General features: G+C 37.0%; 1 protein-coding gene across 15 annotated transcripts in view; it reads right to left on the bottom strand.

Moving 5' to 3' along the window:
• The window catches only part of MPDZ (multiple PDZ domain crumbs cell polarity complex component), a 95,133-nt gene that overhangs the window by 79,941 nt on the left and 1,832 nt on the right, over positions 1-13,360 (bottom strand). For 11 of the 15 annotated variants that reach the window (XM_050986624.1, XM_030236687.2, XM_050986625.1 and 8 more), the window contains exons 2-3: positions 6,242-6,312; positions 5,496-5,662 (exon numbers count right to left, since the gene is read on the bottom strand). In XM_050986624.1, the coding sequence (XP_050842581.1) occupies positions 5,496-5,662; positions 6,242-6,257 (183 nt within the window). In that variant the 5' untranslated portion in view covers positions 6,258-6,312. Of the gene's footprint in view, positions 1-5,495; positions 5,679-6,241; positions 6,313-12,767; positions 13,254-13,360 lie in introns of those variants that run through there. The other 4 variants (XM_018918375.3, XM_009093963.4, XM_050986631.1 and 1 more) reach the window with 2 other exon arrangements.

Here is a 13,360-nt window from a genome sequence, read left to right as displayed (position 1 = left end):
ATGTATCCAAAGTACTTCTTTACACACAAATGTGTAGGGAGCAAGTTGCACTAGAAAAATCATGCACAAAAATCTACATCAAACCACAGTAAACAAAATTATGTCAGTTTTACAATAGTATGGATGTTATAAATGGTTGCTTGCATTATGATACTGTTTTTCTCTAGTATACAATAAAAGACTCTCTGTATCCATAATCACCAAAAAACAAATGGAACTACACATCAAAAATAAAATGTTTTAGAGTATGACATATTGCCCTTATGACTAGTATTACGTGCCTAATCTGAATCTAAAATACTACTTGTACCAGTCAAACTTGTACTATGATTTAAGTATGTTCTCCTAGTACCATTGGACTAGGAGACTGAGTGGATGGATTGCTTTAGGCAGCTCATTGCACTATTTGCAATGTTCTAAGAGCAGAGTAGCCATGATAGACACTTCAACTTACACCTGAACATCTGTCCAGTATTACCATGCCTTTCTCTACTTAAGTCTGAAGGACTTTTTCAAAAAAGGTAAGGCAATGTCCTTAGGGAATTCTGGTTTTCTCCCTGGTAGAGAATTTGCACATTCTCATGCTGAAATAGAAATAGTTACAGGCCAATTAGTTACAGGCTAATTTTTTTAGTTTTTACATCGTATGTTTTCACTGCCCAAGTCCTGTTCAAACTGGCAAATATAGTGGCTATTTTCTCCATTTGAAATTTCATCCTTTCTCCATACTATTGTGAGCTGGGGCATCACTGCAGACGCATAGGAATAGACTGACTTTTTCCATTGGCTTTCAAAGCAAAAGATGGAAGTTTTTAATGTTTTTCTAATACACATAACATAGTAACAAGACCACTATTCTGAAAACACACAATTATATTTATTTGCACAATGGTTAAAATACCACTGAAAGGAGGTCTTGCATACTATATATATTGCAGGCAAAGGAAAAAATAACCTTCCAATTCACACTAGGTTAACTAGAACTTTAAAACCTTCTACTCAAAATTTCAGTACAACAGCACAGCTACAACACAGTATGGAACACAGCCACATCAAGAACAACTGACAGCAATATCTCATTTTCATCACATCCTTTTTAAAGAAACAAAGCTCTTAATGGAGAATGTGCTTAGTGCATGAAGCCAACCTCGCATAAAATTTCATCTGACCTCTGAAATACCAAGAAAAAATTAAACTAAAAAAAGAGTTAAACTGTTAACAGAATAAAGTTTTCTTTATGCGTCTGTGCAAAAACCTCACATTTCACATCTCCTCTTCTAAAACAAACATGGTTACACTTTGTAACTATAAAAACATTTATACTGACATTTACAATAGTACTTAATATAGAAGTTCAGAATTCCAGGACAAATTTATAAGCAGAAATGTGATGACCACTCTCTTCCCTGTGCCCCCCAAAATCCATGGTTATAGCATGAAAAAGTAGAGAGTAACTGCTATATATTCTTGCTAAGCACAGAAGTATAGGTCATTCCAGGGGGAGCAATAAACACAAGTGCAAATCTTAAAATGAAACATTTTTCATAAGTTATAAATTGCTCTATTTTGCAGTAATACAATCACCATAATTCCATTGAAAAGTAGCTTTATAGCACTGTGATTGTATAATTACAGAATGAAACATAACTGCTTTGTTTTATAAGCTTGCTTATGCTGTTTTTCCTTGACTAGCTTTCTCCTTACGGTATAAACATCTCCAGCATGGACATAATTTGCATAAGGTAAGAAGAAAAATTCATAAATACCTCTTAGTATGACAAAATTTATGTTTTAGTCACACAGACAGACACTGAATACAATCAAGCAGCACTTACATGCAGTAGCTCAAAATACTTTAACAAAAAAGCAACACAAGCCGTGTCTGTACTGTATAAAAACTTAAAGCAATGTCCTCAATATTGCTAGGTCTCAACTTATTTGACAAAAAAGAAATTTTCAGTATTTCTGCACTGCAGCCACTGAGCAGCAGCCCTGGACACCCCAAGAAGCACAAGACTGATTGCAAGATTCCTGAGTAGCAAGAAGGCCAGCGGCAACTGTAATCACACTGGAAGTGAGGAAGCACAAGCCAGAAAACATGCAAGGGAAAGGCCCTGAGCTCCCGGGAACAGGAACTGGCACCAGCAGCACTCTGCTGGCTGCACCTTTATGACTCCATCCTCAAAGCAGATGAACTAGATCCCAAATTAGCATTTCTTGTTATCACTTCATTTAAAAGCACAAACAGTATTGTTGCCAAAACGGGTACAAAATATGAACTAAAAATCTCTAGTAGTCCAAAATACAGAGCTGAGTTAACACTGTTAAGTGTTCACGAGCAATAGGAAGAGAGATTCTCACGTCTTTCCTAAATCTTCTCTTGCACTGATACCCAGCTGCTATCCACCACTACACTGTGAAGGAAAAACTATGGTCAAACTCACAAGTAAAAACAAAAAAAAAAAAAACAAAACCAAAAACCACAACAGAAACACAAACAAACAAAAACATTCAAACAAAAACCAACACAAAACAAACTATCAAACAAAAAAAACCCCAAAACTGAGAAATGCAGCCCTGCCATCTGAGCCAACCACCAGATATTTTGTTCTGGCAGAGCTCTGAGTGGAAAGGAGACAGGAGAAGGTGTGGAGGAGGAGGTGAACAACTGAGAGACAAAAAGGAATGGAAGAGAAGCAGGACAGGAATGCTAACATGGTCTAATAATTTTCTTCAAAATATTTCATAAAAAAATAAAATACTATTAAAATATTTAAAACACCACACTCTCTATTCTTCTTCTCTGTCTCTGTCTCATCTTCAAACAAGACTGCTCTTCAACATCAGAAAACAAGCATTAACTGAAGAACAAGGACAAGAAAGAGACAATACAAAAAATGGTTCCTTCAGTACTTCCCAGCTCAAAAGACTTCTGAAGTCGGAAGAGCAATTCACAAAAAAACATCCCTTTGTTGTGCCTAGACTTTTCCACTTCAGTTAACTTCACAATGACAGTTTTGCAGTACAAACAAATCCTGCTCACTCATTTAAGAAAAAAGAATAGCCTCAACTTTAAAGCCTACTAATAAGAATCAAGGCATCAGATTTGCTGACTTTAGCACCATGCCTCAAGATAAAGCAACATACCACTCAGTCCACACACTGCACAAATAGAGGGCAGGACTTTCACTATCATCTCTATGCTTTCCAGACACAGTGCCTCAAGCCAGGAATAGATCTTTTCCTTGAAATGTATTGATGACCCTAGAGGCCCACAATGAAGTCTCACTGGTTGACCTACTTCTGCTGGGATACTTGCAAGGAATCTGTTTGACTTGTAAAGTAAACTGCCATTCTGGCTTCTTTGCTACCATTCCCTCTTACAAACTACACTGTCCTAAAAGATGACCTCCCCAAGAATTCTGAAGTAATCTTGTAGCTCTTTAAAAACTCATTAAAAAGAGAGCGGCAGTTAAACAGACTATCACACTTCATCTTGAAAAGAATCATATGCCAAATAAACTGTCACTGCAGCTCACCATTAAACATAAAAAAATTAGCCATCTTAGTCTCCAGTGGGTAGAAGATGCAACATCTTGTCATTCACAAGCCAGCACCATTTGTCATCCCATCTCAAAAACAGCTCTGACTGCAACTGTAGGGACACAACTTCTCTCCTTAGTCTGGCACAGCTTGGCCAAAAAACCTGGTCACTACTCATGCCTTGCAGTTTTCATCAACCTGTTGCTTAAGAGCTTCAAGAGCACAGTACCCTGACAGTTGTAAATAGGGTGTCCTTGAAGGGCGTCTTCAAAAGTGCACCTATGAAAAGATAGTGTTTTTTTAACATAACTGCCTATTTTATGCTTTTATTCTTTGTCCCATTTCAGTATGCCTTGTAAATATTTACCACAAAATAAAAACAAAAAATCTCATATCACATTGTAGGGAAGAAATTCTACAGAAAAAATATAGAATAAAAAACTGACACAAATCTAAGAATGCTGGAAACATATATTTACACATGTACGTGCTCAAATAAGCCCATGTTAAAAAAAGGAAATTTACATCCAAATAGCTCCCCTGTCAACTAGACAGGGTACATACCATGCAACATGCACAGATCACTAAAGTTACTTCACAGACAAACCTGCAGATTCAGGACAGAAAGCGAAGTTATTCTTTGCTTTTTAAAAAATACATGCCTTAAATTACCCCTCCTAGAATCTCTTGCTTAATTTTCTAATTTAGGAAAGTGTATTTAAAAATATAGCCATCCTTTAACTTCATAGCTAGTGTCCAAAAGTGAAAATTTATTTTGCCATTTTAACAAATTTTTATTAATGTTTCAGGCATACTTTTATTTCTCACTACATGTTTCCAGGGTCTCACCATGTATTTCACACAATTTCTGGAGGTCACTGTTAAATTCTCATTTCCAAATGGCAGCGCAAACAATCCCTCAGGACAGTTTTTTTTCCTGAGATTTTTTTAAATTATTCCAATGTCATCAAGTCTCTACATACTAAACAGACAAAATCTGAAAACCATTGTGATGAATGCAGCATAGACACCATTCTAATTTATTTCTTGTCTGTGCAAAATAGCATCAAGATGATCCTCAAGAAGCAATAAAGGGCTATGGTGCATTCTTCTGCTGCATAGCTGAAGTACTGTGAGGATTGTGAGAAATCCTTCTGGTCATAGTCTGGTCAGAGGCCAGATGAGGCTTCACACTGACAATAAGGTCCATGTGCTGAGTCTGCTCCCTCCCACCAGCAATTCTTCATACCAGACAGAGCTGGCCATCTTGGAGGAGTCACTAGGAATGACAATTTGCAAAGCCAGATACATAGTTTACTCCAAATTCAGTAACTGAACTACTTTCTATATTCTTCAAATTCTTATTCTGCTGATGAGAAAATTATAGCAACAAATAAAGTCAATATAGTCAAGCTGCTGACCCTTTTCTCAAGCTCATTGAAAACATGCAGAAAATTAATACTTAATACCCTGAGCAAGCAAAAAGGAGGCAAGAGCTCTTGCTTCTCTTTGATCTTTTATTCCTAAGCAAAGTATAAAATAGATCTTTGTTTCCTTCTGAAGTCAACCACTCTACAGCTTCCCTCTACATCCCTATTTTAGCAGAGTAAGACATAAAAGAGCAATAAAAGTCTCCTAGGAAAAAAGTTCTAGACCTCATAGAAAACATGCTCCTTTTGAAGGGCAAAGAAATAAAGCTTTATGTTAACCCCCCACCCATATCACCACTTCCCTACCCTGAACATTTTAAGTAATGAAAATAAAAATACATAAAAATCACATACACAAAACAGAGCCTCAACAAAGCCCCAAAAAGTCAATGTGATATGTTCCCAAACCTTTGGATCAGATGTTTAGTTTAAGTCATTTCACTGTTCAACAAGCAGAAACACACAAATCTTTGCATTACCTTAGCAAGTTTCCCCTTGCACTTGCAAGACTGCTTTTCCTACCTGATCTCTCAGTTGTTGAACAGAAGTCTGAAGGCTCAGAATTTGATTAAAAAGAGGACTCTGCAGCACTGATTTTAATAGGCTCAGTTTCTCCTCATTTGCAATGTCACCTCGATCCCGAAGTTTTGTCTGTAAGCGCTCCATGGCCTGGAGGGCCCGATGAGTATCTATAGCAACAATCATTCCTAGTCAGTAGCAGTCTAGAAACAGCTACACAAGGTACAGCTTTAAATATAACCATCTCTACTGTTCAAACTACGGAGAACTTGAATGGCTCTGTTTTGAACAAAAATCCCGGCCTGTCCAATGAAGCTGGAAGTCAGAGGCAAAGCATAAATCAGAAGCCAATGAAAATTGTACTTTTGTCCATCAAGAAGTGGGTTACAAAAATCAAAGAGCATTCATTGAAATTCAGTTACAGGAACTGTGGCTACAGTCCACTGTAAATAAATAGGGGCATAAACAGTCATAATAGAAAACATCTTTCTTTCCCAAGTAAATTTTTAATTTGAGAAAAGATTAAAACAATGAAATCAAGACAACAGGGTCAAATTCAAATACACTAAACATATGATTGTACAACTTTTGTTTTCAATACAAAAACCCAAATACAACAGCATTTCTAAGCACAGTAAATTATTTTTTTTTCAAAACCTCTCTCAGCATTATACACCCATATCCCAGATCTATCACACACACTCGATGTGGCCACAAAAATACTGTGATACAAATGAAAAAAAAATTACCAATTGTCTCCAACATGTTTTCTGCTTCTCAGCTTCTATTTCAACACTGGAAAGTGACTGTAAATATTTCCCTGAAAAATAACAGAAAGGAAAAAAGGTTACATTTATAGAAATACTAAGCTCTGAAGGGAAAGAAAAAAGCTTGACTTTTGAAAGCAATAAACATTTTTTTTGTGGATTGTTATTTTGCTATCTCCACAGATAATTAAAATAACCTCAAAGTCAAATTCTGACTCACTTTTGTGTTCAAAACCTTCCTGAAAATTGCTTTAGGAATATACTTTGTATTTTAGTTGCATTTCCATATCAAAGTAGCTGTCTGCATACTGTTGCACAACATGTCCTGCACTGCTTTAATCAGACACTATAAATCATAGCTGCCACTGAAATTTTACAGTTTCATTGCTTTCCTTTTCAGTGATTCACAAAAGACATTTCCTGCAGGATCAGTTTTCACGCTCTATGTTGACAATATCAGGTGCATGGGCCACAGCACACTTTTTACAGTCACCTTTGAAAGAAAAGTCGTATGAACCACAAGGCTACAGGTTTGCAGGATACTCTACTATTAATATCTATTGGAACTGAGACTCAGATGTGGATGATAGCTGAGTTTTTATCAGTGTGAAAGGAAATTCTACACTGGGAGGAAGAAATTCTGAAATTGCTTTGCTTATTCTTTTGTGTTGCTTTTTGGGGTTGTTTGGGGCTTTTTAAAAATGTAAGTCTGCAATTGCTCAGAAATTTGCAATGACAGAACATTTTTGATAGAGATGGATAGCTGAGAAGTGAGGAGCTCAAATATCATTGCAGGTGTATGAACTATCTTTCATAGATAGTTTCCTTTATAGTAGGAAAAAACTTCAGTACAGCATCCCCATTTGAATCTGGAGAGCCTAAAAACATGCAGAGCTGTGATCTCTAGGCACTCAAGAAAAGTAATTCTTTCTTGAGACATTAGATAAAAAGAGGAAAAGGAATGATGTTGACAGATCACTAGATAAGACAGCCTAACAAGGTATTAGTTATAGAATCTGATCATTTTGTTAAGCCTATACTACTTGCAGTTTGTGCAGAAAAAGCAAACCAAATGGGTTTTAAATGCTCTCAAGTTCCATCAATATGACTTCTCTAGTTTCAATATGCCTGAAGCTTCCTAGTTCCACTTTCCACTAGACCTGGTTACTCAGAGCCCAGTCCAGCACACTAAAAGAATGGGGAGTCCATAACCCTTCTGAAGATTGCATTTGAATTTGACAATACATTGATACAGAACCAATTATCATCCTTTTTAGGACCATGTACAATATTCAAACCCCTTAAACCTGACTTTGTCAAAGTAATGTTACTCCGTGATCCAAATTATGCCTTTAAATAAAAATAAGCCTTTAAAATGTTTTTTCTTACTTGGCAAGGAAAATCACAGCATTTGATTACCAGATCTGAAAAACAACCCAAATATCTTGTATTTTCACCCTATCAATCTAAAAAACAGGACAAATCTAAGTCTATTTTACATGGGAAAGGCTAGATGAGATTATTTTAATGTTATGAAGGAAGCTGACACCCCCAAAGCCTTATCACCCACAGCTTTTCTTTCTAGATTAAAAACTACTATCACTTCTATTCAGAGCCACTATTTAAAATCAGAAGTATTTATGTCATGTTTGTAGGTGTTTTCCTCAGTACCAATGCAAATCAGAGAAGTTCTTTCCTGTGTCACTGTTCCAGTTCTTTCTCAATACCTACCCTTGGGGCTGTGTAGTGGATGGAACCAGAGAACTGAGCAAAAAATTAGAAATTGAGTATTTTTCAGTAATTTCCACTATATGCACAAGCACATAACATCTTATGTTCAACAGATGAAACTACTCAGGAAAAATATAGGGTTACTGTTCTGCTTTAGCTCTGCAAAAACCTCAAGAAGAGATGCAGCTGTAAAATGTCTCTATCTTTTGGAGTAGCTGGATATTGCTTTATTTTATGACTCAATTTGCTTCTTGTGCTGAGAAATGTAAATTTTACAAGTGACAGTACCCAAGGTCATCACTATGTTCATGCAATTCTGAAGATATGAACTCTAACAACTTATAGCAGAGGATTCTACAAGCAGACACAAATCCTAAACATATCTATAGGCTGAGATTATGCCACGCAATTTGCAATGAAAAGAAGTCCTTAGCTCTGCTATGACACTCATTACCTACTTTCTATTTATCTCATGCTTTAGAGAGGAGTGAATACTTCTCTAGCGCCATTGCTAGTATCAGCAAATCCAATGTGAACTCTCAGTTTATTCTCTTTATTTGGGCTTATATTAGTAGTGGAATCCCTCCCCAGCTGATCAGCTTAATGCTTTTGTTGACATCAGCAATAAGCACAAGGTAGACCAAAACTGTCATCAGAATGTTTTCCCTCAGACACCTCCTCTGAGGCAGACACAATGCATTGAGGGACACCAGCATTTGCCTCTACATGTTGCAAGCTAAGATGACCCCTGTTCACTCTGCCTGCACTCTGAAATGGCAAATAGACACATGACTTCTGCTGCTGTGCCACATCCATGCTAACAAGTGGGATCTGTCAGCACCAGCTTAGTGGCACATTAATATAGTGAAGTACTGGAGAAGCAACCACACATCTCTCCAAAACACACTACAGAGACATATCCATAAACACCACCACCCACTACAGGACACACTGGCCTTTAAACCAGCTTGCTTCTAAGTATTTTAGCAACATGGTGCTAGTGAGAAGTAGAGTGGAATGCATGATCACTTGTTGAAAGGCCTAATTCTGCTATAGTGAATATTTTTATAATGGCATTGTAGATTTCTAGATGCAGAGTGGGAAGTTTCGTTCTTATTTCCTAATTTTGCAATCTCCTGGCAGTCTGTTTCACAGGAACCTGAAGCCAAAACCAGCCCTTCTATACAGGATACAACAATCTTCACACCTCAAAGAGCTTACCAGCTTAGCTCAAAGTAGATTTAACTATTTTTGTATTTCAGTGCTGAAGTTCATTAATCTTTTCACAGTAATAAGAACACAGGCTGTCTGAGTCAAGACTTCAGAGGCAAATTGAAGAAAGACAGTTAAGCAAATAGTAAGTTAAATCTATGTTCAAGTTCTAAAGACACGGGTAGCTGAAAGCAGTGATGTAAACAAAAAACAAACAGCCAAACAAACCAAAAAGAAAAAAAAAAAAGGAAAAAAATCCAAGCCTCAATCTTCTCGTTTTCCTTCTGCTTTAGAACATTAGAATAGAAAACACAAGGAATTTTAGATAGGTGTAAGGTAACAAACACATCCTATTCACTCTAAGAATAAACCAAAGTTAAAGATGATCCCTTTCATGCTTGCACTTCCGAAATTTGATTCTTCCAACGCTAACAAACAAAACTGGGGGGTTTTGCCGCTCTTCATGCTACCTTTCTTTGATAACACTGGTTGCCAGAAAACAGCTGGCACATTGCAATTCTGGTTTCTACCTGTTCACTTCTGAAACACTACAATGCACAGGTCGCAGAATTCTTTTCAACATCTGAAATTTATTTGATCACCTTCTTTCCACTACAATTGCAGAAGGTATTTAGCTAAGTAGACAAAAGATTCATGAAAATAGTAAGGTGACCCATTTCCATTGATCATTCTTTCACACCTGATCACTTAGTTTCTATGAGGAAACCTACTCTGTTTCATTGATAGATACTCCATCTACTGTTTCACAAAGCCATTTTAGATAATACCTTGGAAACTAATGCTCATAGATTAAGAAACATGCAATGCCAAAGATAGAAAACACAGTAAGAGGCTTTGCCCCATAGCTCCTGCATTACTTGAAGTGCTTTGAGTATACAGAGGAAATACCTATCTTAAGAGTGATCTCTAGGCCCACACTCTGACTTGGAGTTGCATGAGATTAAACTTAAATCTATTTCAATTAAGCAGCAAGGTAACCACAACATGCATTTTATTTTAATACTCTCATGCTAAAGAGAGTATTTCAGAACTTCTCATCTAACACTTTGGCCTGCATTTGTCTGGGCTAGAGATATCCTTTTTGATTTTTACCCCATGTCATCTTCCTCCCCAGTTTTCTGGCTATCATTCAAAGACGCATATCTTGTTAGCACCGTGTGGTGCAGGAACAGAAACCAAACCACACAGGAAATGGAAGATACTCATTACTGCTAAACTTTCTGCTTTGCTGAAGATTCTAAGAGCTCTTCCATTTTTCCCACATACCTCCTCAAAGCTGGCTACTAACCCCAAGAGGAGAACTAAGACGGATCCCCGGAAACCAAGTAGTCTTGTGAAGATTAAGGCAGTGGAAACTATTCACAGTAAATTGAAACTTCTCATGCTTTTTTAATGTATTTTTTTCTAGCTACTTTTCCACTGTCACAAATGCAATTTTGCTGATGCATACAGCACTTTTTTAAGCACACAGAGTGTGTGCAAATAAATTCAAGACAGCAATGACCAACAGGGAAAAAGATAACAAAAAGAAAAAGCAAAATTAACATGCACTGTTCCACAAGGAACAAAGCAGATTTCCATCAACTACCTGGAATGTAACAAGCAAACAAGAGATGCCTGACATCCACACTTGATAGCTATGCTAATGAAAATTGTTCTGAAACATTCAAAGCAGAAATAAAAAGGCAGTATTGCACAGCCTATATTAAGATTCTAAGCACATTGAAAAGACACTATTAGCCTCTTTAAATTTAGCAAAATGATGAATGCATCAAAAATACATATAGACTTATGTATGGCTCTGTATGTTGAAGAAAAGTTCTGTGATAGTGCTGAACAGCATCATGTACTTTGAATCAGAAAACAGAATTTTGACCATTCAATTACTTTTAACCTTTTGTATGCATCACTCTAATGTATTAAGGAAACTTAAAATGCTTTTCCATGAACTGGCAATCTGTTCACTGTGTATAATTAACAATTTTCTGTAACACTGTAAGAATCCCTACATCAGCATAAGATATAATATCCACGGTAACTGACATGCTACTAATTGCAACTGGGAAATGGGACTAAACTATCCATAACAGTTTGAACCTACCAATAAATGTGTGTGATATAGTGTATTCAAAATTGATTTGCAAAGAGCATTCCAAAAACAACAACAACATAAGAGGTAAGGTAAGCATTTCTGGTGGGGTTTGTTTGGGGGTTTTTGTTAATGAAACAAAAATATCATCTTTTACAAAAAAAGTATTTTTTCAGTAAATTCTTAAATTAGAATCAATTGGCACCCTTCCACATTAGCTTAAGGAACTGAAAAGCAACTTTTTAGCATATACAGAATATACGGGACACTGCATATACAGAACTGATGAAACACAAGTATGGTTAATTTTGGCTCTTTATGTTTTCAAGCATAGGCAAATGATAATCATATTCATTATATTAAATTAAACCTGATGAAGCACAGATTTTACAGCAGTTGCACCTCAATGTATATTGGATTCTTCATAGAGGTAACAACAGCATACACAAATGAATAAATGCAAAGCCTCTCCAAACAGCTGCCAGTAAGCATCAACAAAGAGTCATCATTTTCCCTACAAACTGAAAATAAACATTTCTCTTTGTGTTTTGTGACAATAACAAGTGACTTATACAGAAAATCATAACACTGTGTAACAAGACCACTGTGCAAGGGGTCTCAGATGTAAGGATAGGGTCTGAAAAGCCTCCAAAATAAATGTTATTATTGCCAAGGCAAAAATAGCACATTTTTGTATAGACTTGTCAGGAACACCAGCAGTGAAACAAGACTGTCCTTATCAATGATAATATAGTATCCTGCCAGCATGGCATTATATTAGCCAAACCTGCTTCACCAGGATGCTCAAATATAAAGCAAATTATAAAATGTACTGGATGCACTTCGTAAAATTTCAATTTTTTTTTTGTGTGCGTGAAACATGGAGCAGAGATTAAAAAGGTCTTTAAAATGGTTCTCAATATACTGAATAAAGTGCTGGTTAAAACAAAACCATCTACAGCTATCTGCATGACTGAGAAGATATACAGCATTCTTGCCAGAAGAATTCACAGGTTCACAGACCAGGGCCCCACCAGGGCCAGGAGGAATAAAAAGATCTATTAGTATCTAGATAGTGCAGTTCTCTTTCCCTAGTGCTGATAGTGATCTAACTTTCCTACTGCACTTCCACACGAAGAGGGGAGAATGTATCCAGTTTCTAGCGACAAGCTTCTTCAAAGCACTAAGAAAACCACAGATAATCAGTAAATGTTACATTCATGTTACTGTTAACAAGATAGGAGACATAAAAATATGCAACTAAAATTTGATTTTTTTAAAATTATGTTCTCTGTATAAAAATGCTGCTTGTTAAGGTGGGCACGTCCTTATTTTCTACCAACATTATTTTCTTTTAGTGTTACAATTACTTTCAATTTCCACAGGAGCATCAAGTAACACTCCCAAAAAAGTATTTTACCACTTTCCCCTTTTCCAGTTTAGATTCTTCCCTACCAAGGAGATGCTGTTTCCTTGGGAAACGCAGAAGTGATATGGAAACCACAGGCCATCACACAACAGAACTTCCGCAACTGCAGGATTCAGACCCGTCCTCTTTATCTCAGTAAATCTCTGCTCTCCTGCTGCGACAGACTCCCGACGCCCTTTCAGGGACCAAAGCCAGTAAGGACGTTTCCTATCCAACAGTTTATAGTAAAAAAAAAATAAAAATCTTCTATACGTGTTAGAACACAAAAATATAGCTGGACGATGCAGTATTTATAAAAGCAAAAGACAAGTAAAAAAACTATAAGCAACGTTTTTCAGCTAAACGGCAAATCAAATCTCTTAAATGCTGTACACGGAGTTCAAAAGGTCGGCTTTTCTCTTTTTTTTTCTTTCCTCCTAATACTCTTTCCAGTAACACAGGGAGGTGCTGGCAGCAAGGGGAGAGACGAGAAGCGAACCATCCCTCTCCTTTGCGCACCCAGACTCATCAAGGAGACATCTGCGGGCGGCCCCTCGCCCTCCGTTTCCACCCAGCCAAAGCCGTTACCGGGGAGCTGCCAGCGGGGTCGGACCTGCGGGCAGCGCCGACATCAGCACGG

This window comes from Serinus canaria, chromosome Z, assembly GCF_022539315.1.
Source record: "Serinus canaria isolate serCan28SL12 chromosome Z, serCan2020, whole genome shotgun sequence".
Classification (NCBI taxonomy): Eukaryota; Metazoa; Chordata; class Aves; order Passeriformes; family Fringillidae; genus Serinus; species Serinus canaria.
Note: the sequence above shows the minus strand (reverse complement) of the source record. Positions and strands in the feature narration are given on the sequence as shown.